Source organism: Gracilinanus agilis, chromosome 3 (assembly GCF_016433145.1).
Source record: "Gracilinanus agilis isolate LMUSP501 chromosome 3, AgileGrace, whole genome shotgun sequence".
Classification (NCBI taxonomy): domain Eukaryota; kingdom Metazoa; phylum Chordata; class Mammalia; order Didelphimorphia; family Didelphidae; genus Gracilinanus; species Gracilinanus agilis.
Genome location: NC_058132.1, coordinates 625,286,867 through 625,312,617, shown reverse-complemented (window position 1 = coordinate 625,312,617; position 25,751 = coordinate 625,286,867). Strand labels below are relative to the sequence as shown.

The 25,751-nt window shown below is 36.8% G+C and overlaps 1 protein-coding gene across 1 annotated transcript in view; it reads right to left on the bottom strand.

Annotated features, from left to right (window-relative positions):
- Window positions 1–25,751, bottom strand: part of COL4A3 (collagen type IV alpha 3 chain) — a 158,751-nt gene that overhangs the window by 91,124 nt on the left and 41,876 nt on the right. Inside the window, exons 2-3 of the mRNA XM_044670796.1 lie at window positions 3,971–4,027; window positions 1,631–1,720 (exon numbers count right to left, since the gene is read on the bottom strand). Of these exons, the coding sequence (XP_044526731.1) occupies window positions 1,631–1,720; window positions 3,971–4,027 (147 nt within the window). The remainder of the gene's footprint in view (window positions 1–1,630; window positions 1,721–3,970; window positions 4,028–25,751) is intronic.

Below are 25,751 nucleotides of genomic sequence, written 5' to 3'. Positions count from 1 at the left end.
TCCTATTTGGGTTATTCTGCAGGGAAGATATGTGATCTTCATGTTTTATCTTTCTATTATACATTTCCTCATCCTTTCAAATACTTCTACAATAGGACAAAAAGCTTATGCTTTTGGGAAATTTTTCTCATCAGATTTAATTCATCTGGTGGTGTCTGTATTTGAACTAGTCCCTTAACGGTCCCCATTCTTGGTAAACTGTTTTAGAACATAACCTTCAGAAATGTGGCATAGGATACATTTTTTCAGGATTTTTCCTGTGATATGTCTGGCATATCTAGTATAACACATACCCCCAAATCAGTACCACATAATGTTGACATATCTCAATGGAAACACAAAAAAAGGAAACAGCAAAACAATGAGGCACAGATCACATGGGGAAGAAAGAAGCTGCACCAAAAAAAAAAACAAAACAAAACCTGACCCAATCAGCCCAATCAGCCATCTGTGCAATGGCTGTCCTCCAGGCTGAAGGAAGTCTCCTCAAAGAAGGTATTTGATATAAAAAAAAAGGTGATCAAAGGATGGAGGAAGGGAGACAGACAAAATGATCAAAAGGAAAGATAATGTTGGATTTGATGAAAAACAAATCAACAATACTAATAGAAATAGTATCTATGAACCCATCATTGAGATAGCTGTTCCCTGTTTGGTTTTTTTCTTAGGAGAAATGGGAATGGAAATCTGGGTAAGGAATTCAGAGATGCCTAAATAATTACTACTATGGAGACAGAGTAAGATAAATAAGAACAATCATTTTTTAAGGTTACAGAACATTCCGACCTTTAAAAGATTCACTCCGTAGATGGAGTATTTTTCTGATGTTCACCTAGGTTATAACTAGTGCTGTAGGAGACCAAGGATTCTCAAGATTAAAAAGATTAATCACTGTCAATATCAGTCTCACTAATGTGTAGAGAAGGAAAGATGGTATATTTCTAACTATGCTTTGATTTACACGTCTTCCTAATGGGAATCCATTGATTGTTTATAAAGGGGTCTTGTGTTCAATGAGCCAGATTTTAGTATTATAGAGTAAGATTATTGTAACGTCCTATGAATCATGATTCATCAATAACCTGCTACTGGTAGTTTTGCTAAAAGAAGTTTTCCCTACCCTCCTTTCTAGGGACTACCAGTCCCATAGGGCAAGTGTGAATTCTTAATCAAATAAGAGGAAGGGAGAAAACAAAGCGAACCTTGGGGGAAATATAATAAATGAGGACTGCCATTGGTCCCAGGCACAGCAGATAATCCTAGAGACTAAATTAGTCCAGGTCCTGGTCTTTGTTCCAAAAAATAACTTGGCTAATGAAAAGGATATGGTCCTTAATACCAGCCTGTCAAGGATCATCGAAAGGAGCAGATTGGTAGTCAGATTTCTGTCCAACTCAACAATTAAGCAGTGTCAAATGCCACTGGCAGTCATGCTGGGGTCAGCCAAAGGGAGAAAAAGTCATCAGAAGCAAAGCAAATCAAAGGCAAGACTGGGTATGGTAGAACTCATCCTGGTATAACAGCTATGATGTTCCATCTCCCTCTACCTATGGAGTCAATGGGTTCTCATACCTGCTGAGCCTGTATTCATCAGATAGTATATGATATGGAAACTTGGAAGATGATTTACCTTGGGTCCCTGAGGTCCAGGTATACCTTCTGGACCAGGCAATCCTTTCTGGCCAGGTGTGCCAGGACAACCAGGAAAGCCTTTCTCACCCTGTTCAAAACAACAGAATCAACATAAATCACATTGGAATTAAATGACCAGACATCATCTTCCTAGATAATTTAATGGTGAATTTTAAAGTGTGTGTGTGTGTGTGTGTGTGTGTGTGTGTGTGTGTGTGTGTGTGTGTGTGTAGGGTAGAGATGACTATCAGTGGCACATAATCAAATGTAGCTACCATAAGATTTTTGATTTTCATGAAGATTCATAAGAGGCAACATGGTATGGTAGAGTGAGTAGACTAAAGCATGTTTAAAAGAGTTGAAATTGGAGGACTTGTACCTATATGACCTACCTGTGTCAAATCACTTAACTACATTGAGTTTCAGTATCTGATCTGTAAAATAAGGTATGTAGTGGTGGTGGTGGTGTGTGTGTGTGTGTGTGTGTGGGGTTGGCCTAGATGATCTCAGAAGTCCCTTCTCAATGTGAATCTTTGTTTTATTAGTGCTGACCTTGGAGGCAGGAGACCTAAGTCAGATTTTGATTCTGACCCTTACCAGCTTGGTGACTGCTGATGAGTCACGAGTCACCTTGAAGCTTGAGAGTTTTTTTTAAATCTGTAAAATGGGAATAATAATCATGGACTAACTGTCTGATAGGGCTGTTGTAAGAAAAGTGTCCTATGAAATCTAAAGCTCTCAATGCCCAAGTTTAGACGCTCCTCTCAATCCTCACCACCACTTTACCCCCAATAATTTTTAACTTTTGAAAGCCTCTATTTCTAGTTCAAAGCTAAGTGGTGCCAATGCTAAGAAATGAGGAAATGTTGAGAGGAAAAGGGAATCAAATAAAGGGGGAAAAAACTCTGACAGAAAACAAGAAAATGTCTCAAGTGGAACCTGAGGAAAAGGACAAAGAATAGCCAGAAGCTATTCACTGTGCCACTAGCTGCCCATCTTCCATGAGTATCATCCATTAATACCTATCTTGACTCTCCATGGAAGCACTGAGTTTACTCTGGCTTCTGGAAGGCTTAGCCAGCATAGTGAAAACTTTTTCAAGACCTGACAAGCTCAAAGGGCCCTGTAACTCTGATTTGCCTATCACTTGATCAATCAACAAAAATTTATTAATTTATGCTAGTCATTCTTTCACAGAGGGATCCACCATGTCCAGTTTGGGAAGTCTCAGCAACAAAAGTTTGGTGACAAGGGGGTGAAATAATTTTGGCTACAGCAACTAATGAAGACCTGCCCATCCTAAGGCATGGAAGTGTTTCAGTCTAAGTTAAGGGTACTTCCACATTTGGGAAAATGGTAGATCTTAGGAACTAGTGATGCATCTACAAAGAAAGGACTGGACAAATTTATATTAGGGTTGGAAGGACCCTTTGAGATCATCCATCCAGTCCACATCTTTATTTTCATATGGGAAAAATGAGTCCCCCAAAAGTAAAGGGACATATCTAAGGTAACATAGGCAAGTGAGTGGTAGCAGGAGGACCCAAACCTAATTCACTGAACCATAGATATAGAGATGGAAAATACCTTTAAGGCCATCTAGTCCAACTCCTTCCTTTTATATTGGAGAAATAGAAGCCCAAAGGGGTCAAAGTTTTCTCTTTCCCAAAGTCACACAGATAGTGAGTGCCAGAGCTGGGACTTAAACCCTGGTCCTCTTGATCCTTAATCTGACTTTCCACTGTACTGTGTAGCGTGTCTGAATGGAGTAGGAATTGGTAAGCTCTTTCCTGAATTCCTTCCTTTATTCTTACAGTTGAATTCCTTTCCTAGCCCAGAGCTTTGTACATGGCAAGCTTGAAATCCTTGCAGAATTGGCTCTTATTTGTGTCTCACAGAAAACGACTGTGGTTCTGCTCCCCTCATCTCCCACTAGGTGGAGGTGGAGATCATGACATACAACTGGCTCTTCTCCCAATCTTTATTCAGCCTCCATCTAATAAACCACGTTGGTTTCCACTTGAATTAAGTGGTTTTCAGTTGTCCTCTTGTGTTCTGAGAGATTGTAGCCAGTGCATAAATGGAGGAACATCCTCTGGAGCTTCACTTTACTAATTATCTGCCTCTCTCTCACCACCCAAAGAGTTATAATTTAACTGCTGGTATTTAGGCCAGCCGGCCAAGGGCTTGAACAAGGCATTCTTTCAAGTTAATGTTTCTGTTTGGCTACATGAAAATCGCAGCGTTTGGAAAACGAATGGACTCCACTCTTTCTGGATGTTATGAATGGAGCATGTTGAGGAGAGAGAAGCGAGCGTTAGAACCTGGTCCTCCTTACCTTATCGCCTTTGATGCCATCACAAAAGCAAGGGCCTTTGTCGGTACAGACGCAGCCCTGTGGGGAAAGAAAGGAATTTTGTTTAAAAAGAAGAACAAATTTCTATGTTATTTGACGAATCACAATGAGTAGGACAAAATGAATCCAGCCTGGTTGTTGTTTTCTTTTCTTTGACTCAGACTCCTCTGTTTGGCCTTTAGAGCCTTTCACAAGCTACCTTTTCTGCCTTATTAAACATTCCTCCCCAGCTCACATGCTACGGTTCAGGCAAAATGGCCTTCTTGCTTTATCCCTCAGGCCTAGAGGGTGTCCCCTCTTTACTAAGCCCCAGAAACCCCTCATTTCCTTCAAAGTTCAACTCCTGATCACAGCGAGAACTGTCTTCCCTCCCCTTCCAAATTACATTTTGTTCATATTTTACAGAGGAAGTAAACTCTTTGGGAGCAGGGACGGTTCTGTTTTAGTTTGGGTTTTTGTGTACCCGATGCCTGGCACATAGTAGATGATTAATAAATGCTTGTTAGTAGATTTTTCAAGTGCAGCTTACACAGGAAACCTTTTCTGATTTCCCAGATGCTAGTCTCTGTTTCCTGATTGTCTTGTATCAATTTTATATAGATACAGATAGACAGATACATATGTATGTACATGTGTGTATCTCTGATCGATATATGTATATCTATTGATTATTTCTATCTCTCTATATAATGTATGTATATATGTACACAATATACACACTTCTCTCCTTCTCTCTCTCTCTCTCTCTCTCTCTAATATAGACACCTATATACCCCTCTCTCTCTATATATATACATATATATATATACCCAATATACACACACTTCTCTCTCTCTCAAATATATATCCAATATATACACCTCTCTCTATCTTTAATATATACCCAATATACCTCTCTCTTTCTCTTTTTATAATATATTCACAATATACATCTCTCTCCCTCCCTCCCTTCCTTCCTCTCTGTCTCTCTTCCTCTTTTTGTAATACATTCATAATATACACCTCTCTCCCTCTCTCTCTAATATACACCCAATATAAACACACTTCTCTCTCTCTCTCACAAATATATATCCAATATATACACCTCTCTCTATCTCTAATATATATCCAATATACCTCTCTCTCTTTTTATAATATATTTACAATATACACCTCTCTCTCCCTCTCTCTCTAAAATACACCCTATATACACACATTTCTCTCTCTCTCAAATATATATCCAATATATACACCTCTCTCTATCTCTAATATATACCCAATATACCTCTCTCTCTTTCTCTTTTTATAATATATTCACAATATACACCTCTCTCCCCCTCTCTCTCATATACACCCAATATATACACACTTCTCTCTATATATATAGTATATATCCAACATATACACCTCTCTCTATCTCTAATATATATCCAATATACCTCTCTCTCTTTTTATAATATATTCACAATATACACCTCTCTCTCACTCTTTCTAATATATATAAAATATACAGCCTCCTCTTTCTCTCTCTATGATATATATACAATACATACCTCTCTCTCTTCCTCGCTCTTTCTTCCTCTCTATATACATATACATGTATATATATTTACATACACACATGCACTCATAGCCCTGTTATTTTCCTTGACAGAATGTAAACTCCCTAAGGACAGGAACCGTTTTGATTTTAAATCTTTGTGTAACAGGTCACTCTAGTGCATGAAAAATCTGGGTCATACCACTTCTGTGTCTTGGGCACCTGGCACAGTGCCAAACATTTAGAAAATATTTAATATTGCTCTAATAATTGTTTCTATCAATATAGGACATTAAACACTCTCTATTCTAGACCACGTGAATTTGTCTAAAGAGAACAGACATTCCTTTGATGTGGGTTTGGGGGAAAGGACAGGGAGCAGCCTTTGGATCCCAGTTGTTTCCTTTTACTAGCCTAATTCAATCACACATTCTAAGGTATCTGTGTGGCAAAAGCAAGACTAATAATCGTCTCTCTCTTCCCTTCTCTGATGTCTCCTTAGAACTCTTGTGAAAGGGTTTTGGTCTTCCTGAAATATGATTAAGACTCTGAGATGATGGTCCACAGTATCTGTGTTTCTCTAAACAGAACGAACATCTCTTTGACCTTAGATTGTGGGGAGATGAAGGACATTTTTGTTTTGTCTTACTAGTCACTCAGTGTGCTTCCAACTTAGGGACTTCTGATGACTTTAATGATACACAAACTCTCTAGGATCTGCAACAGCAGAGGAAAGCGCTAAAGAATGATGAGCACAAAGCAACTGGATATGGTTTATGTTTGCATTTGAGAATACTAATAATATACATATGAGCGAATATAGATGTATGTACATTTGTACCCATGCATAAACAATTAGAGTTTAAACTGCATTAAAACTTTTGGAATATATATATATATATATACACATATATATACACACACACAATTAAGTATATGTGTATGTGTGGGTGTGTACAATTTCTACCTGAATTTGGCGATAGGAATAATACATATAAACAAATATATATATTTACATTCTTATGTGCACATATGTGCACTCATGCATGCACATCCATAAACTATTAGAACTTAAAGCTGCATTAAATCTTTTGGAACACTGTGTATATAAATATACCTGTGTATGCATGCACATATGTTTACCTATGTATACACGCATATTTGCACACACAAACATGTGGTATATATAGACATATACATATATTCATACATACATGTAGGCATATATATGCATATATCTGTGTGTGTGTGATTCATGTGAGACATATAAAGTAAAACCTCTAATAGAAAATTACCTTTCTAGAGGGGGAAAAGTTGAAACTAATTTGCTTTAATGGTATAGAATGAAGGGGGGAAAGTACAGTTTTTTTCAGATTTTTTTTATCATTCATCTTCCTTCTACTTCTGAATAAGGGAAGGCGGAAAGGAATAAGCATTTATGTAGAGATAACTCTGTACCAGGCACTGTGCTAAATGCTTTACAAATGTTATCTAATATCGCGAAGAGATAGATCAATGTTTCCAAAGATCTGGATGTTGTTTAAATGAGACATACAGAAGGTTCTTTGCAATTTTTCAGTTTGTATCGGAATTTTGGGATTGCTTGGTTTCAGTGTTGTCATGTCTCAGAGTAGTTATTTCAGTCTTAATTTACTCAATTTTCTTTCTCTGAGATAGCACCCATACCTTTATGTTTGCCAACCAAAACCTTTGGTCTACAGTGCCCTTGCTTATGATCTTAATGAGCAGTCTATAATTTTAAAAGTTTTTTAGGCACTATCTCTTCTGTGAAGTCATTTCAGAATGACTAGAAAAAAGCTGATCATTTCTGTCATCCAATCAGGACTCATATAACTTTCAGATTATCATACTGATCCCTTAAATTAAATACTTTTTTATGTGTCAACAACCAAATCACATTCATTTTAAACTTGTATATATGATCACCAAAGGCCAAATATCCATAAATATCTCCATTTGGTAAGAACTGACTAAAGTACTATCATTATTTTTATATTTCTTTTGTAAAAACTATTATTGATTGGTTTAAAAAAAACTTTCTTGGTTCAAGGTTCTTAGTGGCCATAAGTAAAAGGTATTAAATTTGACTTTTCATTTATTTCATACTAGGAATTCTAGTTGACACATATTAATTGTATATCTTTTACTTGCTTTTAAAAATTGATTTAAGAATTTACTCCTTAATGTCCCCTATTTGGAGCATAAGCCAATATTTTGTCTTTGTCTATCCATGCTTTAACACTGAGACAAACAATGACAGCTCTTAGAAATATGGCCACAGTGTGCAAACCTACCATATATGGATGCATACTCTGTCAAAAAGGAATATATCATGAGAAGAAGACAATTGTGATATCTCTGGGACCCAAAGATTCAGATTTTTCCTGGTTTCTGATTTCCTCTTGGTACTGTTTGTATGTAAGCCTTGGTGCTCGCCTCCATTATATTTTGACCTAGAACTCTACTTATTCTGCCTTCAACCTTCAGGTCAGACTCTAACTACCACTTACTGGGCTTCTCCTTTGTAAGAAGCCCTTTGTAATCTTCTATTCTTTTACTCCTCTAAACATTCTTCAATCTATCTCCACTGGTCTACTTCCTATTCCTTATAAAGGACATCCATTTCCCATCTCCAAGCCTTTGCACTGTTTATTCCTCAACAACTGAAATGCTTTTTATTTCCACGTCTTGGGTTTTCTGGTTCAAGAATCAGCTCAAGTTTTATTTTCTGAAGGGAATCTTTTCCAATATCTCAACTCTAGCATCTTTCTTCTTTATTTCCTGTTTATCCTGTACATAACTTTTTTTTTGTCCATACTTGTTTGCTTGTTGTCTCCCCCATTAGACTGAGCTCTCTGAGGGAAAGGATTAGTATTTAGCCCTTTGTAACCCTAGTACTTAGTACGGTGCCTGTACATGGTAGGTGCTTAATAAATGGTTATTGACTGACTGATCAAAGCTGTACTATGCATGTACACACCAGCAATAACTATTCCATTCTTTGAGCAGAGCTTAACAAGGTAGACATGAATGAAAATGAGGATGAGGAAGGTGAGGGTGATGAAAGACAAAACTCAAGATCCCCATTCCACTAGCTAATGCTGAATTCCCAAAACCAAACATTTACATTTGTAAACTCAACATTTAAAAGAGAACATACACATATACATACATATATATGTATATATAAATTTGCATAGCTAAAATAATAAAATTTATCTGGAAGAATAAAAGGTTAAGAATATCAAGGGAATTAATGAAAAATTTAAAGGAAGCAATATCAGATCTTAAGCAATAGCAACAGAAAATTATCAAAACAACTTGGTACTGGATTAAGTAGAATGTTTGGCCATTCTACTATGCATTAGACACACAATATACAGAAGAAAAAGAGTACAATAGACTAGTGTTTGATAAACCAATAATCTAAACTATTTGGGCAAGAACTTACTATTTTATAAAAACAACTGGTGAAACTAGAAAGTAATATAGTAGAAACTAGGCAAAGGACAATATTTCATACCATATAACAAGATAAACTTAACATGAGTGCATAATTTAGACATAAAGGGTGATATAAGCAAATTAGGAGAGCACAGAATGAATTACTTATCAGATCTATGGAGAGGGGGAAAGTTTATGACCAATCAAGGGATAGAGAAGTTGGTGGAAAGTAAAGAGGGTAATTTAAATTACACAAAATTTAAAAGTTTTATTTTTTTAAACAAAGATCATTGTAGCCAAAATGAGAAGAAAATCATAAAACTTGAGGAGGGGAAGTGGACTTTAGAGCAAGTTTCTTTGATAAAAATCTATTTTTCAAAAGGTAATCCAACAAAATTTATAAAAATAAAAGTCAATTCCAATTGCTAAATGGTCAAAAGATATGGACAGGCATTTTCCAAAGGAAGAACTCAAAGTTAACAATAGTCATATGAAAAAAATGCTCTAAATCACAAATAATATGAGAAATGCAAATTAAAACAATCCTGAGATACTGATGGCCATTACTTTGGCTAGGATAGAAAAGGAAAATGATAACTGCTGGAGGGGATGTGGGAAATCAGTACACTAATACACTATTAGTGGAACTGTGAACTAGTCCAACCATTCTGAAGAACAATTTGGAACTATGCTCAAATGACTATAAAACTGGCATACCCTTTGAGCCAGCAATATCACTACTAGATCAAGAACCCGTATGTATAAAAATATTTATAGTAACTCTTTTTGTGGAGGTAAAGAATTGGAAACTGAGAGGATGCCCGTGAATTGGGAAATGTCTAAACAAGTCATGGTATTGACTGCGATGGAATACTATTCTGCTATAAGAAAAGATGAAGGGAATGGCTTCAGAAGAATCTGGTAAGACTTATATGAACTGATGCAAAGTGAAATGAGCAGAAATAGAAGAATAATGTGCATAGTAGCAACAATACTTAAAGATTATCAACAACCTTAATAACTGATCAATATAATGATCTAAGATGATTCCAAAAGACTCCAGAAAAATACCATCCACCTCCAGTAAACAACTGATAGACAGAGCACAGATTGAAACATTTCCCTCCTTTTCCCCTTGCTTTTTAAAAAGACATGGCTAATGCAGATATATATTGTGTATGACTTCATATATATAATAAGTATTATATTTCTTGCCTTCTCAATGGGTGAGGGAAAGGATTGAGAAAAGGAAAAACTTGGAACTGAATGTAAAAACAAAATACATATATGCATATATGTATGTTTTGGAAAAAATAGTGCACACTGAAGTTTTCCATGATCCAGATTATTAAAAAAACTTTTTACCTATTTTGAAATGATGCATTAATGATTATTTAAGCTTCATTTGTTTTGATCCAATAGTAAAACACTATTCCTTCACCTCTCTTGAAAAGCGTAGGATAATTTTCATATGAATACTTTGGATCTATAAATCTTTGCATGGAGATGGTCTGTGCTGGTGGCAATAATTTTGATGAAGTCAAAAGATCCTTTTCCATGATATTTGAAAGAGGGTAGACTACTAAATGCTTGGAACATATGACTGATGTTATGACTACCAGAAAAGGAATGGATAAAATATTACCAGCTATTGACTTTTATGACTCCTTTTTCATCTCCACAAAATCTGAGAATAATCTACACATGTTTGTGGGTGTCCTTAATGAAAAGATAAGGAGCAAACCAGCAGTTTCTATAAATGATATAATAGATCTTGGATCCTATCTGGTGCATAGAGCACTGGACTTGGGGTCAGAAGACCTAAGTTCAAAATCAGCCCCAGACATTTACTAGCTGTGTGACCATTGCAAGTTATTTATAAGCTCAGTTTCCTAATATGTAAAATGGAGACAATAATAAAACGTATCTCCCAGGGTTGTTTTGAGAATTAAATGAGAGATATTTGTAAAGCATTTTGAAAACTTTAAAATGCCAAATAAGTTGTTGGTATTATTATTCTAGTCCAACGATTTTTTTTATCACACAACATATTACAAAAACAAAACAATACAAAACACCAAACCCTTACCTTTTGTCTTAAAATACTGTGTATTGGTTCCAAGGCAGAAGAGTGGTAAGTACTAGGAAATGGGGATTTGGTGTCTTGCCCAGGGTTACATAGCTAGAAAGTATTTGAGATCAGATTTGAATCTAGGCAGGACCTTCCATCTTTAACCCTGGCACTCAATCCACTGAGCCACCTAGCTGCCCCCAGTACATATATTTTAATGGCCATACAATTGATTGAAAGGTGAAGAGAATTAAAAAGCTTAATGTTTTTGTTATTTATTAGTTATAAAAAGTGACATGGTAAAACAAAATGTGATCCTTCAAGACTTTTATCCATCAAAATATCTTCATGCATATATTTAAATTATTTAAATTTCCCTGAAAAAATGTGATAATAGATATAACTTTGTGCTCAGATCTTCTATGTTTCATGAATCTTTGATAATAAATTTCAAGAGAGGTATAAAATGGGGAGATATCTCCTCACTTAAGAGTCCAGATGGAAGAATCATTATTCCCTATAGCTCAAAGGATCATAGATCTAAAACTGGAGCAATCTTAGAGGTCATTCACTTCAATCTTTTCATTTTGCAAATAAGGAAACTGAGGCCCATAGAGGTTATAAGTAACTTTGCCGGGGACACATAGTAAGTATAAGAGCCAGGATTAGAATCCATTTCTTTTGACTTCAGAGCCAATGTTTTTTTTTTCTTATGTACTATGCTGTCTCCTATACTATAGGTCTCCCTAAAATGGATTTGTGCAGATTGGTTGTTTCAAACCCTAGAACATTGTAAAGTTTCTCAAATGAAATCCATGATCACTCAAAACATTTTATCCTAATTATCCAAATTGGAAAAACCAAATCAATAAATTGAAAACTATGAAATGTACTTGCATGGAGATCCCATTGTAGCTGGTCCATTAAGCACATGGATCTTGGACAGATGTTTCACACAGACAATAAAGTGGGTCCAGAAAAGAAAAGGAGGAGTAAGAGAATGAGTCAACCTACCATTTAGGAAATTGTATGAGGCAGCAGCTGGGTGGCTCAGTAGATTGAGAATCATGCCTAGAGATAGGAGGTCCTGGGTTCAAAACTGACCTCAGACACTTCCCAGCCGTGTGACCCTGGGCAAGTCACTTAACCTACATTGCCTAGCCCTTACCACTCTTCTGCCTTGGAACCAATACACAATATTGATTCCAAGACAGGAGGTAAGGGTTTTAAGGGAAAAAAATTAGATGTATCTTAGTGACCCTGAGCTAATGCCTGAAACAAAGGTTTATTTTTTTAACATCAATGTTCTTCTAGATATCTTAATTACAAAGCATAGAATACTAGTTTCTAAAGAATCAAATTTTAAAAAACAAACCCTTATCTTCTGTCTTAGAGTCAATACCATGTATCGATTCCAAGACAGGAGAATAGTAAGGGCTAGTTAATGGGGCTTAAGTGGCCTACCTAGGATTAAACAGCTAGGAAGTATTTGAGACTAAATTTGAACTCAGGGCCTCACCTCTCTAGGCCTGGCTCTCGATCCACTGAACCAGGCAGCTTCCCCCAAGAATTAAATTTTGAAGGGCAGCTAATGGCTCAGTGGATGAGAGCCAGGACTAGAGTTGGAGTTAGAAGAACCTGGGTTCATATCTGGCCACAGACACTTTCTAGCTATGTGTGACTCTGGCTAAGTCACTTAAACCCCATCTGTCTAACCCTTGCCCTTTTATCTTAGAGTTGTTTTTAGGACAGAAAGAACATTTAAAAAAAGAATTAATTTTTAAGTGTTTCTAAGGGAAGCACATGATGTCTATGAATAAGTTGCACCATATTTTCTATTATAATTATGCAGAAGTAGTTGTGTGTGTGTGTGTGTGTGTGTGTGTGTGTGTGTGTGTGTGTGTGTTCAGGTAAGGTGTTACCTGGATAAGGTAAGATCTAGAGCCTGGACCCCAGATGGGCTGATCTTCCTATGAAAGGTGTTCAGGAGAACATGAATAAGACTCAGAGGATACAAAGGCAGAATGAGTTGTGATATGAACCATGATGAGAAGTGATCACACTGATGAGAACACTGAGCTCTCAGTACAGAAGGGGGAGGATCAGCATCTTTCAGAAGTTGTAGCTGCTCACATTTCTATTTCAAGTTCTAAACTATTTTAAAGACCAGCATGACTTGATTCCAGAAAGTACTAAGGAAGCATCATAACTACACAATAGCAGACATAATTTGTATGCTTTTCCTCCCTCCAACAATAACATATTCTAGTTTCTCCAAATCTCAGTTCTGTTAAGTCATTTGCCAGGAGCAGAAGGCTCTTACCATTTGTTTTATGTGTTGGGTTTGCTAATCATTAACATATCTGGAAATAATTCAGGGCAGTGTGTGTGGATTTAGTGTTTTGGAGTCTGAGGTATTTCCATTGGTGAGGCTATATTTCCCATTTTAAATTTAGCATAAGGTAGAATAAAGCATGTTGTTTTGAGTCATTGTTGTTGAATCACTGTAGGAATTGATGTAATTGTTCAGTCATTGTCTTCATTGTCATTCAGTGTTTCAGTCATGTCCAACTCTCCATGATCCCATTTGGGGTTTTCTTGGTAAAGATACTGGAATGGTCTGTCATTTCCTTCTCCAGTTCATTTGACAGATGTGGAAACTGAGGCCAAAAGGGTGAAGTGATCACACAGCTGGGGTCTGAGATTTTATTGATTAAGGCAGCAATAGTAACTTGGGGGAAGGAAGTTTGAATTGATTGAAAGAAATTTGAATTGATTGATGGAAGATTGAATGATGAGATTGGAAAGCAGATTGGAGAGATTTAGAAGAGTGGAGAAAAAGTGAAGGCACTGGGTATGGGAGGCTTTTTGTAGAGAAGTAGAGGAGAGAAATGAAATCATAGGTACTGAAGATAGCAGAAGCCAGGGAATTATTTTTATTTTTATTTTTTTATGGATGAGGAAGCCTTGAGTATGTTTGTAGGAAACAGAAGGAAACAATAGTTAGAGATTAAAGAGTGGGGATAATAATAGGGATAATCTGGTGAATATAGGAAGTAACAGAATTGAAGGAGAATGTAGGAGATTGTGTCTTTCGGAAGTGGAAAGGCTCATTTATTTGTCTTTTAAAGGTCCAATTTACCTTTCTAGTTTATTGCTCTTCTTTACACATTTTACTTGCTATTTTCTTTACACGGTATTCCTGACTCTACCTTTACAGAGGCTGTTCATCATGCCTGGAATGCACTCCCTGTTCACCTCTGCCTTGTAGTAGCAATATCTACCTTCCAAAGTCAGCTCAAGTGCCTCCTCCCAGAGGAATCATATCCTTATGCCTCTACTTGCTAGAGCCCCTCCTGCCTTGTACCCATTTATTTTTAACTGTTTGGCGCATGTTTTATATTTATTTATCTCTCTACATGTCTCCCACCCCCAACAGCATACTAGCTCTTGTTTAATTTTTGTGTTTATAGTCCCAGTACCCAACATAATACTTGGCAGATAGCAGGTACTTAACAAATATTTCTATTCTAAATAACTTGATAACTGATTTTACCTATTGGAACATAAAAAGTGGTACTTGCATTAGCTCCCTTCTCTTTCCCCTCTTTCAAGACCAATTCAGCATAATGGGAAACTGGTTGGTACTGCCCAAAGGCCTCTGTTGAGCTATTCTGTTGATTTTAGTCTATTAACATTGACTTGGCTGGCCTCTCAGTCAGCCAGTAGCCTAAAGCAACATAATCAGTGAAAAGAAGAGCTGACTAAGGAGAATGTGAATGGTGCCAGCTAGACTCCAAAGGATGTCCTGGGCACAACCCTAGACTATGCCTTCCTCCCTATTCCTATGTGAAGCAATTGACCATGAAACTTGGATGTATTTATCCAAGAAGAGATTCACATCATAACTCCACCTTCTTCCCAGAATCACATGTTGTAGCAGGGATTTTTTTCAGGTAAGTGTTGGACTGGAAAACTCCTACTGATGCTGTGTCTCTGGTTCTGAGATTCCTGACAAACCCAGGTTTTGTTGGAAAGATCTTTAGTGAGGAAGAATCCACTAGAACTCCTGGGATAACCCACTTTCCCTTTCAGTATCCCCCCTAATTGCTAGGAAGTTTTTTATGACTTTTGAGCTACATATAAATCCATCTATGGATAAGTCAATTGGTCCTAATTCTCCTTTAAGGGGTCAAATAGAAAGTCTATTTTCTCATCTATATGGCATCCTTTTTGAATATTTGAAGACAATAGTCATGTTCCTCATTGCCTTCCCTTCTCCAAGAGCTACCTAATTCTAATTCTTTCAACCAGTTCCCAAAGGGCATGATATCAAAATCTTTTGCCATCCTCGATCCTTCTGGTGAACATTCTCCATCTTGTCAATGTCTTCCTTAAAATATTGCAACCGGATTGAACACAATAAATGCTCCATTTATGGAGTGATCAGGCCAGAATCCCACAAGACAGAGATCATCTCCCTACCTCTGACTTTCTGAGATTTATAGCCTTAGATTACATTAGACTAGAGGGCTGTCATCCTTTTTTTTAACCCTTACCTTCTAGAATCAATATTAATTATTAGTTCCAAGGGAGAGGAGTGATAAGGGCTAGGCAATTGGGGTTAAGTGACTTGCCCAGGATCATACAGCTAGGAAGTATCTGAGGTCAGATTTGAACCCAGGAATGCCTGTATCCAGTCTTAGTCCTCTATCCACTGAGCCACTTAGCTATCTCACTAGATACTTTTCAAATGAGCTATGTAGCCACACTTCCCTCTCCTCACTTACTTCCATATTATATTTATGAAGTTGATTCTCTGGACATGATGAAGAGATGTGAAGCTAGATGAGAATACAATTAGTTAGGTTAGGAAATAACTCAATGACCCTAAAAATATTAGTTTATAGAGCAATAGAAATCTTGAGGAAGAACTCTGGTGGAGAGCTACTGGGCTCTATACCTAACCTAATTCTGCTTAGCATTTTATTGTTGACTTGGATGAAGGCATGATGATCATACATATAAAATTTGAGGATGGTATAAACTTGGGAGGGGAAATGTTGATTTGAAAAAATCAGACTTTGGAAGGTAACATGGTACAGTAGGAGTGCTAGATTTGAATTGAGAAGACCTAGGTTTGAATTCCAACTCTGCTACTTGCTACCTGTGTCTTTGGGGCCAATCATTTATTTCTGGGCCTCAGTTTCCTCTTTTGAAACATGATAATTGGATCAGATGACTTTTAGGTTTCTTTCAAGTTCTAAATCTATGGTCTTAAGATCTCCTAGCATTAGTCTAACAAAATGAAACTTATTAAGGATAAATATAAAGTTTGATTCTTAGGTAAAAAAAAATTCATGGCTCCAGAGAAGGCAAATTTTCCCAGAGAACATGTGATGTGCAAATGGGGTTTTAGTGGACTATAAGCTTTATATAGTCAATAATGTGATACAACATCCAAAAACATCTCGTGAGATCTTAGACCACATTAATGCAGACACAGTGTTCAGATAAATGGAGGTTACAATGCTGCTGCCATGCATGCAGAAGTCTTCAGATGGGCATGGGCACTCTTTAGAGTCTGGATGATCTTATCTCTGGCACCATAACTTGTTTGGGAATGCCCTTGGTTGTTTCCCCTAGAGGAGGGTTTATGAGATTCTTCAATCGGCCTCTCTGTCCATGCCTCATTGACTTTTGGAAATCAGTGGACAGATCCATTGTTGAGTGGACAGAAAACAAATTTGAGGATTTGATTTACTGCTATTTTTGTGGGTAAATTGCTTCAACTGGCTAATCTCTGTTTTCTTATAAAGGATGTTGGAATAGGATGCTTGTTTGCTTCCATCTACTTCATGCATCATTAGTTAAATTCAATAAATATTTATTAAGAATCTTCTATGGGAAAGACTCTGTACTCAAAGCTAAATATTAAGATGAATAAATAATTAGTCTAGAGAAACAATATATGGAGTGACTACAACAGTGTAATCAGAAACAATTACAACAAAGGAATAGAAAGGGAATGCAGTAAAAATGTACTGTCCAGGTATGACCCCAAAGGAGCAAGATGAGATTGCACCCCTTATCTTTGCAGAAGAAAGGAGAGGGGCTTGGAGTATGAAACAGATTTTTCAGTATATTGGCTAGTTATGAATTGTTCTCTTCTTTTTATTCTTTACTTGTAAGGAATGGCTCTCTGAGAGGAAGGAAGGGAATTATAAGTAATGCAAACCCAAAATGTATCATTACTCCATATAATTTCATTGAATCATATCAAATATTAAGATAATTCACAAACTCTTACATTCTGCCATTGATGATTAGGTTGCCTGTGCAAACTATGAGTTGTATGGTGGTTTCCACTTGCACTCTTGATCTTTTGGATCATCTGGGAGCAGCAGTCACTAGTCAAAGTTTATTTCTAGGTCCCCTCAATTTATTTTCAATAATTCTCCTCATTATTGCCACCCCCCCAATCCAAGACACTCCTACTCCCCTACCCAAGAAGTGCCTCTGAGCTCCAAACTTTTTTCAACTCTTTCCCATTCTTAAAATCACATCTGTTTAGAAGCAGTTAAGTGGCTAGAGAACCACGTGTCAGAAGATGGAAGGTCCTGGGTTCAAATTTGGCCTCAGGCATCTCCAAGCTATGTGACTCTGGACAAGTCACTTAACCCAATTTGCTTCACTTTTGTCTTTCTGTTTTAGAACTGTTACCAAGACAGAAAGTAAGGATTAAAAAAAAAAAAAAAAGAAATAAAATTATCAATAACATGCATTTATACATATACTATATATAGATAAGTATATTTAATTAGATAGATAAGTATGTTTCTTTTTAGTTTTCTTTGTAATCCTATATGTATTTATGTACATTTTATGCATATATCATGATATTATGTATCTATACTTGTACATAAACCACACATAACTCTATGAACACATTTCCTCAATGGAGTTCCTATCTCTACACATGGTAATTGGGTTCTCTAGTATCACAATAATAACAGCTAACATTTAGAGAGTCCTTTTGTTTGCAAAGCACTTTACATATTATCTTACTTGATCCTCACAAAACCCTGGGATGTTGTTCTTATTTTCAATCTCCATTTTAATAAATAAGAATGAGTCTAAGAGAGGTTGAGTGACTTAGCCAGAATCACACAACTAATAAGAATCTGCGGTAGGATTTGCACTCAGGTCTTCCTAACTCCATATCTTTCAGACTGTCCACTATTCTCCCTGGCTATTTATCTGCATAGTACCAAGTAAACTTTGGAAGCATAACCTGTTTATTAGTTGGGATTATCTATATTATTGTCGTTGTTGAAAGTTAGATGCTAGAACTTTCTCCCTTCACTTATAAAGAAACAGTGGAGACAGGTCACTCAGGAATCATCACCTTTGTGTCTTATCTTAGCACCTTGACAAATTATTAACAATTTCTTCTAAGAAGGATGCTTTTAAATGCATTGATAAATATGCAGTGTTTCAAAGACAATCAATTAAATTATAATGCAGTTATCCAAAAAATTTATAAAAAGAAACAAATCATATACCCCAGATTAAGAAAACTTCTCTAAGGTCTTTAAAGAAAATTGTGCTTGAAATTTCTCAGTATTTAATAAGTATCTATTAAGCATCTACTGTGTACCCCGCACTGAGAGCCTAACACAGAAAAAAAAAAAAAGAAAAAAGACTGGATTTTTTTTTTTGCCATATTTCCAAAACAAAGAATATCAGGTTACTTTAATGGAAAATATACCCTGGATCTGCGAGTCTAAAAATACAAAAGGATCTCTTTCACAGTGGGAAGAAAGAGGAGTGTAGAAGACGTGAAAACATTTTGATTCACTAAGGAGAGCTCATTTATTTATTTATTTGTTTCAAATGAAAAATTCTTTCGGGGGTCCTAAGTCTAACCTTAATGTCCCACTACTTAAACTGTGGATGTAGGCTAAGTTCTGATACCATTTTTCCTGTTTTTTTTTTTTAGAATATTTTTCCATGGTTACATGATTCATGTTCTTTTCCTCTCCCCAAACTTCCCCTCACCCTCCCCATAGCCGATGTTCAATTCCACTGGGTTTTACATGTATCAGTGATCTGATACCATTTTTTAAAAGCAGAGTTAAGTGACTTGCTCTAAGTCATATAGCTACCTGGTACCATTTTTAAGAGATACAAAAGTTGAAAAATCCCCCCAAAGCATGAATGTGAAAATTTATGAAAAGTTGCATAAAAATGTAAGTCACAAAATGAGATCATACCTTATTTATTTACATTTAAATTCCTATAACATATTAACTGCTTTGCTTACATTAATAAATGATTTCATTTTATCTTTTAAAAATAATCCTTTCTTTCTTAGTAACAATTCAAAGATAAAAGGGCAAGGGCTGGGCAAACAGGGTTAAGTGACTAGTCCAGGGTCACCCAGCTAGGAAGTGTCTGAGGCTAGATTTGAACCCAGGACTTCCCATCTCTAGGCTTGGCTCTCAATCCACTGAGTCACCAGCTGCCCCTCATCCTGGTTTTTTCTTCAGGCAGAACAGCATCCACATTTTCCTCATTTCTAGTTTGTGTGCCTTTGCTCATAGGACAAATGGAGCAGAGTGAACAGTGTTGAATTTGGGGGTCAAGGAGGCTTGGGTTTGAATCCTGCCTTGGGTACTTCCTAGCTGTGCAGCCCTGGGTAAAAGTCAATTAACCTTGTTGAGACTCATATTCCCTTCTGTAATAAGAGTACCGAGAGTCTCAATATATAGTAATGTAGTTAAATGCTTGATAAACCTTAAAGCACTATACAAATGGCAGCCGTTCCTAGCATAGAAGCATTTTGGTAGCGAGTGGAGAATCCTGGAGTTGGAGTCAGAAAGTGCTGGATGCAATTCATGTCTGAACACATAGTTGTGTGACCTTGAGTAAGTTAGTAAATAAATCACTTTCAACCTCAGTTTTTTCATCTATAAAATAGGAAAAATAATAGAGCCTTACCTGTGAGGTGGATTGTCATGAGGATAAAATGAGATATTAAATGTAATTATTTTGAATATCATAAAAGTCTATATAAATGGGAGAAATGACTATTATTTTATCTAGAGGGTTGGTCTTGCTATCTTTCTCTTTATTACTCTTAACAGATTTTGTAGTTGTTTAGTCAGTTAGTTGTGTCTGATTCTTTGTGACCCCATTTGGGGTTTTCTTGGTAAAGATACAGAAGTGGTTTGCTATTTCCTTTTCCAGCTCATTTTATAGATGAGGAAACTGAGGCAAAGAGAGTTAAGTGACTTGCTTAGCGTCCCAGAGCTAATAAGAGTCTGAGGCCAGATTTGAACTCAGATCTCTCTGATTCTAGGTTTAGTACTCTATCCACTGTGCCACCTAGTTGCCCTATGGGCAGATTAGTTGGTCCAAATAGCAAGGCTATTTGTACACTTAAAAGCTGGTCTAGAGATTATAATGCAGCTAGGTGGCTCAGTGGACAGAATGCTGGACTTGGAGTCATGAAGACCTGACTTCAAATCCAGCTTCAGATACTCATTAGTTGTGTGGCCCTGAGAAAACCCCATTTACCGCAGTTTTCTCATTTGTCAGATGAGCTGGAGAAGGAAATGGCAAACCGCTCCAGTGTCTTTGCCAAGAAAACCCCAAATGGGATCATGAAGAATCAGACATGACTAAAACAACAGTAACATATATTATGTGCACCATTTTCTTCTGGGTTGTTGTCTAGCCTGGCAGTGGCAGGGAAATTTTGAGCTCTGGACCAAGGTAGTTCACTCTAGATAAACATAGTCCACTATGCCAAATTGTGCTCAAGTTCAGTTCCTGGAATAAGTTTCTTCAGATGCAAAAGCACCTCTTCTTTAAAGGTGGAAGATGGCCAATGTTAGCATATTAGCAAATAGTTGAACACTGTTCGTAGGCTGGTAAAGCATGAAAGCAGAATATATATTTTATATTAAACATCAAGCCCTCTTAAGAGGTCTGAGGACCATTTTCTGTCTCTGGTCACTTTCTAAATTGACTCTTCAAAAATATAAGATATAAATATTTGGAATGTTTCAAATAGTTTTCCCTTTGCATTTGGAGAGATGAATGTGTGCTCACTAAGTATTACCAAATTAGGTAAAGTTGTAGAGACCATCTGTTCTAGTCTCCTCAGTTTTATGAGATTTCAGTGAAAGCTGAGAATGCAAAAAATTATGTAGAACTACTCCCTGTTGTCTCTAGGACTCAGTATAACCTCTTGGAAACATTTGAAGTCCTTCCTGATTGAGCTCCAGGCTACCTCTTCAGTTTTCTTTTCTGATTTCTCTCCACACAGTCTCCATCCCAACCAAACCATGCTGGCTAATTATTCTACCAACAAGATTGGCTATTTCTCACCTCCACGTATGTGTGCAGGTTATCTCCCCTGTCAGAATGGCATCCTTCCTCATTTCGGCTTTTCAGGATTCTTATCTTCCTTCAGGAATCAATTCAGGTGCCACTGACTCCTTCCAGTCTTCTCTATTCTTTGTGCTTCCTCCCCTTACATCTATTAGATGTAATCTCAGAACATGAATCTCCATTGCACACACATCTACCCTCACATAAGTTATTTGAGGACAGAGAACGTGGCATTTTTATCTTTATATCTCTGGTGCCTAGCACATGGGGTAGGTGTTCAGTCAATGTCTGCTCAGTTCAGTCCAACTGTTAAACACTATGTTTCTTGTGTTAAGAACTTAGAGGAGAACAGTTTATATGTGTATAATGGTTAAATTCTTCAGTGGAAGTCTTTCTCACTAAGAGCTGAAATTTAGCTTCTTGGGTTAGAACTAACTTGAAAAAGAAAATGGCAGGCTCGCATGGGATCAGCCAGTACAGAATGGTTGATCTGGAAAGACTACCCACATTGGAGACATCGCAGATCCATTGGCATGTATATTAAAATGAAATATTTAGGGAAAATCATTATCATTCTTATAGACTCCCCCTACTCAATTTTATTTTGGTTAGGATGAAAAGATAAATTAAAGCACACTAGAAACATAAAAAGATTTCAAGAAAGTAAACTATTATATTAATAGAATAATGAGAGGACATAAAAAGAAGCCCATCTGAAGACAAAAATGTGAAAGTGTCATAGTAACACCCCCTGGACATTTTGAAACTGAAAACTAGTCCTTTTATATACACATAAATAAAAGAGTGGCTATAGAGATGAGAAATCAGAGAAAACAACGGAGGGCAATTGGGCTACCTCTATGTGAAATGAAGCATCTGGTTATTTCAAACATTCAAATAATTAACTGAACTCATTTCTGCCAGATGTTTGGCATCTTGTAAATGTGCTTTTAGAATTAGAATATGAAGAAAAACTAAAAGATGAAATTAAGCAGGAGAAAAATCTCAGTTAGAATAAGTGAAGGGAGATAATCTGGAGGATTTTGGATAGAATGTTTGTTGAAGATGAAGTTCACAATGAAAAAAGAAAATATTTAATTTTAAAAAGACTTTGGTTTAAGCACCAACTCTGATTCATACTGGATTTGTGACTGAGCAAATTAATTAACCTCTCAGTGGCTGCCAACCCTCTCATTTGTAAAGTAGGTGTTAATCTGCATCACTAGAAGATGCATTCATGGGAGCTCTCTATACCAATGAAATTGCATTTCTAACCCCACTTAAAATTATTTTTCAGGGTGAATATTCATTTGATATATAAACATGGTGGTCATTTCCATTCTTTCCTTTGTCATTATATACAGAGTCTTTCAAATATCATACCCCTAAACAATCACAGCTACAACTAAGAGTATCAGAAAATTTTGATTAAATTATTGCCATTCTGCAGAAGCATTGCATCAGTCTCAGAGCTGGGAAAAATATAGGCACTTAGTCCAAACTTCCTCACACTACAAATAAGGAAACCAAGATCCCCAGAAATCAAAGGACTTGGGAGACAATTAGGTGGCTCAGTGGATAGACAGTCAGGTCTACAGATAGGAGGCACTGGGTTCAAATCTAGCCTCAGACACTTCCTAGCTATGTCACCCTGGGCAAATCACTTAATCCCCAATACCTAGCCCTTACCACTCTTTTACCTTGGAACCAATACACAGAATCAATTTTAAGGCAGAAGGTAAGGGTTTTAGAAAAAAAGCAGTTAAAGGACTTGTCCAAAGTCACACAGTTAGCAAGTGGCATAGCTAGGACAAGAGATCAGGTGCTATGACTTTTAGTTCTGGGCTCTTTTTAGGATCCAATGCTTATTCCCTCACTAGACAGAATCTTAAGAGCAAAGGGAATACTGAGTGTCTTAGATCCATTCACCTTTCATAGTTTGTTGGAATAAATGTCAACAACCAGGAGTTTAAAGGGGACTTTCTTTTTTGCAAATTTTTTTAAATTTATTTATTTATTTGGCTGGTGAGTTTTATTTAATTAATTAATTTAGAATATTTTTCCATAGTTTCAAGATTCATGTTCTTTCTCTTCCCTCCTGTAGCTGATACACAATTCCACTGGGTTTTACATGTGTCAGTGATCAAGATCTATTTCCATATTATTGATATTTGCACTAGGGTGATTGTTTAGACTCTATATCCCTAATCATATCTCCATCAACCCATGTGATCAAGCCATTGTTTTCCTTCTGTGTTTCTACTCCCACAGTTCTTCCTCTGAATGTGGATAGTGTTCTTTCTCATAAGTCCAGAGACTTTCTAACCCTAAGTCTTATAGAGGTTTTACAAAAAGAACTTGACCTTACTACCAGGAAGAAGAGAGTTCAAAAGATAGATAATGTCTGACATCTCTAATTGGATAGCTGATTGGTTTATGATCCAAAAGACTTTAAACCTTGGGTCATGGCCCAGAAACCCAACACATTCTCTTCTTATTAAGGGAAAGTAACCCAATGCTGAGGTTTTCATGAGTGAGGGTCTTTCTCATAGGGAGCTGAATTTAGCCTCTGGGTTATCAACTGAAAAAGCCAAAGTAAGTCAATCTTCTTCTCTTATGGGGAAAGGGTAGGACTGCAACTGAAGACTTCAGGTGAGGCCCAGGAGATGGCAGCAAATATGGCAGCTCGATGAAGATAAAGAACAGCAAGGGATAGCAGACACACCAGTTATCCCCAGCCAAGCATTCTGATGACACCTTAAGATATTGACAAGCCTGCAGCACTGAAGACTGGAGGTACCCATCCATGTGTGAGCTGTCCACACAGGGGTTCTGGCCACAGATATTTCTTCTGTGTGTCCTCACCTTTAATCTCTATACCTACCCACTCTTCCTATTGAGGGTCCCTCATTTGTGGGAGACTGTGCCCCAGGCTTCTGGGGGAAGTTCCTATTGCTGCATTTTTACTTTTCTATTTCATGAAGGCTTTTATTTTGAACTAATTGTCTTCTCTGGTTGAGTGGCAAAAGTAAACATATTTATGGAGACTGTGCCTCAGGTTTTTTTGGGGGGAATGTTCTATTGCCATCTTTCTTATTTTTCTTTTATTAAATGCCTTTCCTTTGAACTAATTTTGTTCTCTGGTTGAGTAGTAAAAGTAAACATGTTGTTAGGGGTTCATGAACTATAGTTTCAATGGATGAAGACCCACAGATTACTTTGAACCTGAGTAGCTTTTCTGGGAAGTCCACAGGTGAAAGGGGGTGCCCCAGGTACTACATATGGCTACGCTCATTTGCAGAAATGTGTGCATGGGCAGGCAAGTTATGCCAATATTGTCAGGTACAATGTTTTGCTTCAGTGTTTCTAAATTTCCTTGTCTTGCTTGTGGATAGGATTTGTTATGTAAGTGTGAAGAAAAGTAAGTTAAACATATGAGAGATTTAAGATTTCATTTATTTATAATCTTTTTCTTTGTATATGGAAATGCTTGGGGGTTTTTAGTTTTCTAAAATTTGGAATTAAAAAAAAGAAGGGGGTAAAAGAAGACGATTTTGTTCCAATTGAACATTTCTGTTGATTAAAGAACTATTCTGGTGCCTTGTGCAATCAAAGTAAAAAAAAAATTTCTTGCCTTACCCCCAAAGAAAATAATTAGATGATGTCAAGTCTGGAAGCTGTCAGCCAACGATAATTGCTTATCACAAAATGCTTTGAAAGAATTAATTTTCTTCATTATGGAATTAGGAGTTGCTCCATTTTGCTGAAACCATAAATCACATTCACCAGTCTCCACATAACAATGGCCAAGCAGTGTGTTCTTTTATCATTTATAGTTTTTATGAAAAACAAGGAAACATAAAAAAATACCATCATGAAATTGTATGTCAATGGACCCTTATGTTTCATGGATTAAAACAATTCTTCCTGCCAAATATTAGCTTTTTCCCTGGGTCAAATACATCTATATTTAAAAGCAAACAAATGGCTCAGTGGATAGAGTATTGGGCTTGGAGTCAGGAAAATCTGAGTTCAAATCTGGCCTCATATACTTATTAACTGTGTGATTCTGGGCAAGTCACTTAACTTCTCTTTGTTTTATTTTCCTCAGTTGTAAAACAGGGATAATAATAATAACACCAAGGTTTTTGGGAGAATTCAATGACATGATATTTATAAAGTGCTTAGCACAGCCCCTGGTATATGCTTAATAATCCATCCTTCATTCCCTCCCTAGTTCCTTCCTTCCTTCCTTCCTTCCTTCCTTCCTTCCTTCCTTCCTTCCTTCCTTCCTTCCTTCCTTCCTT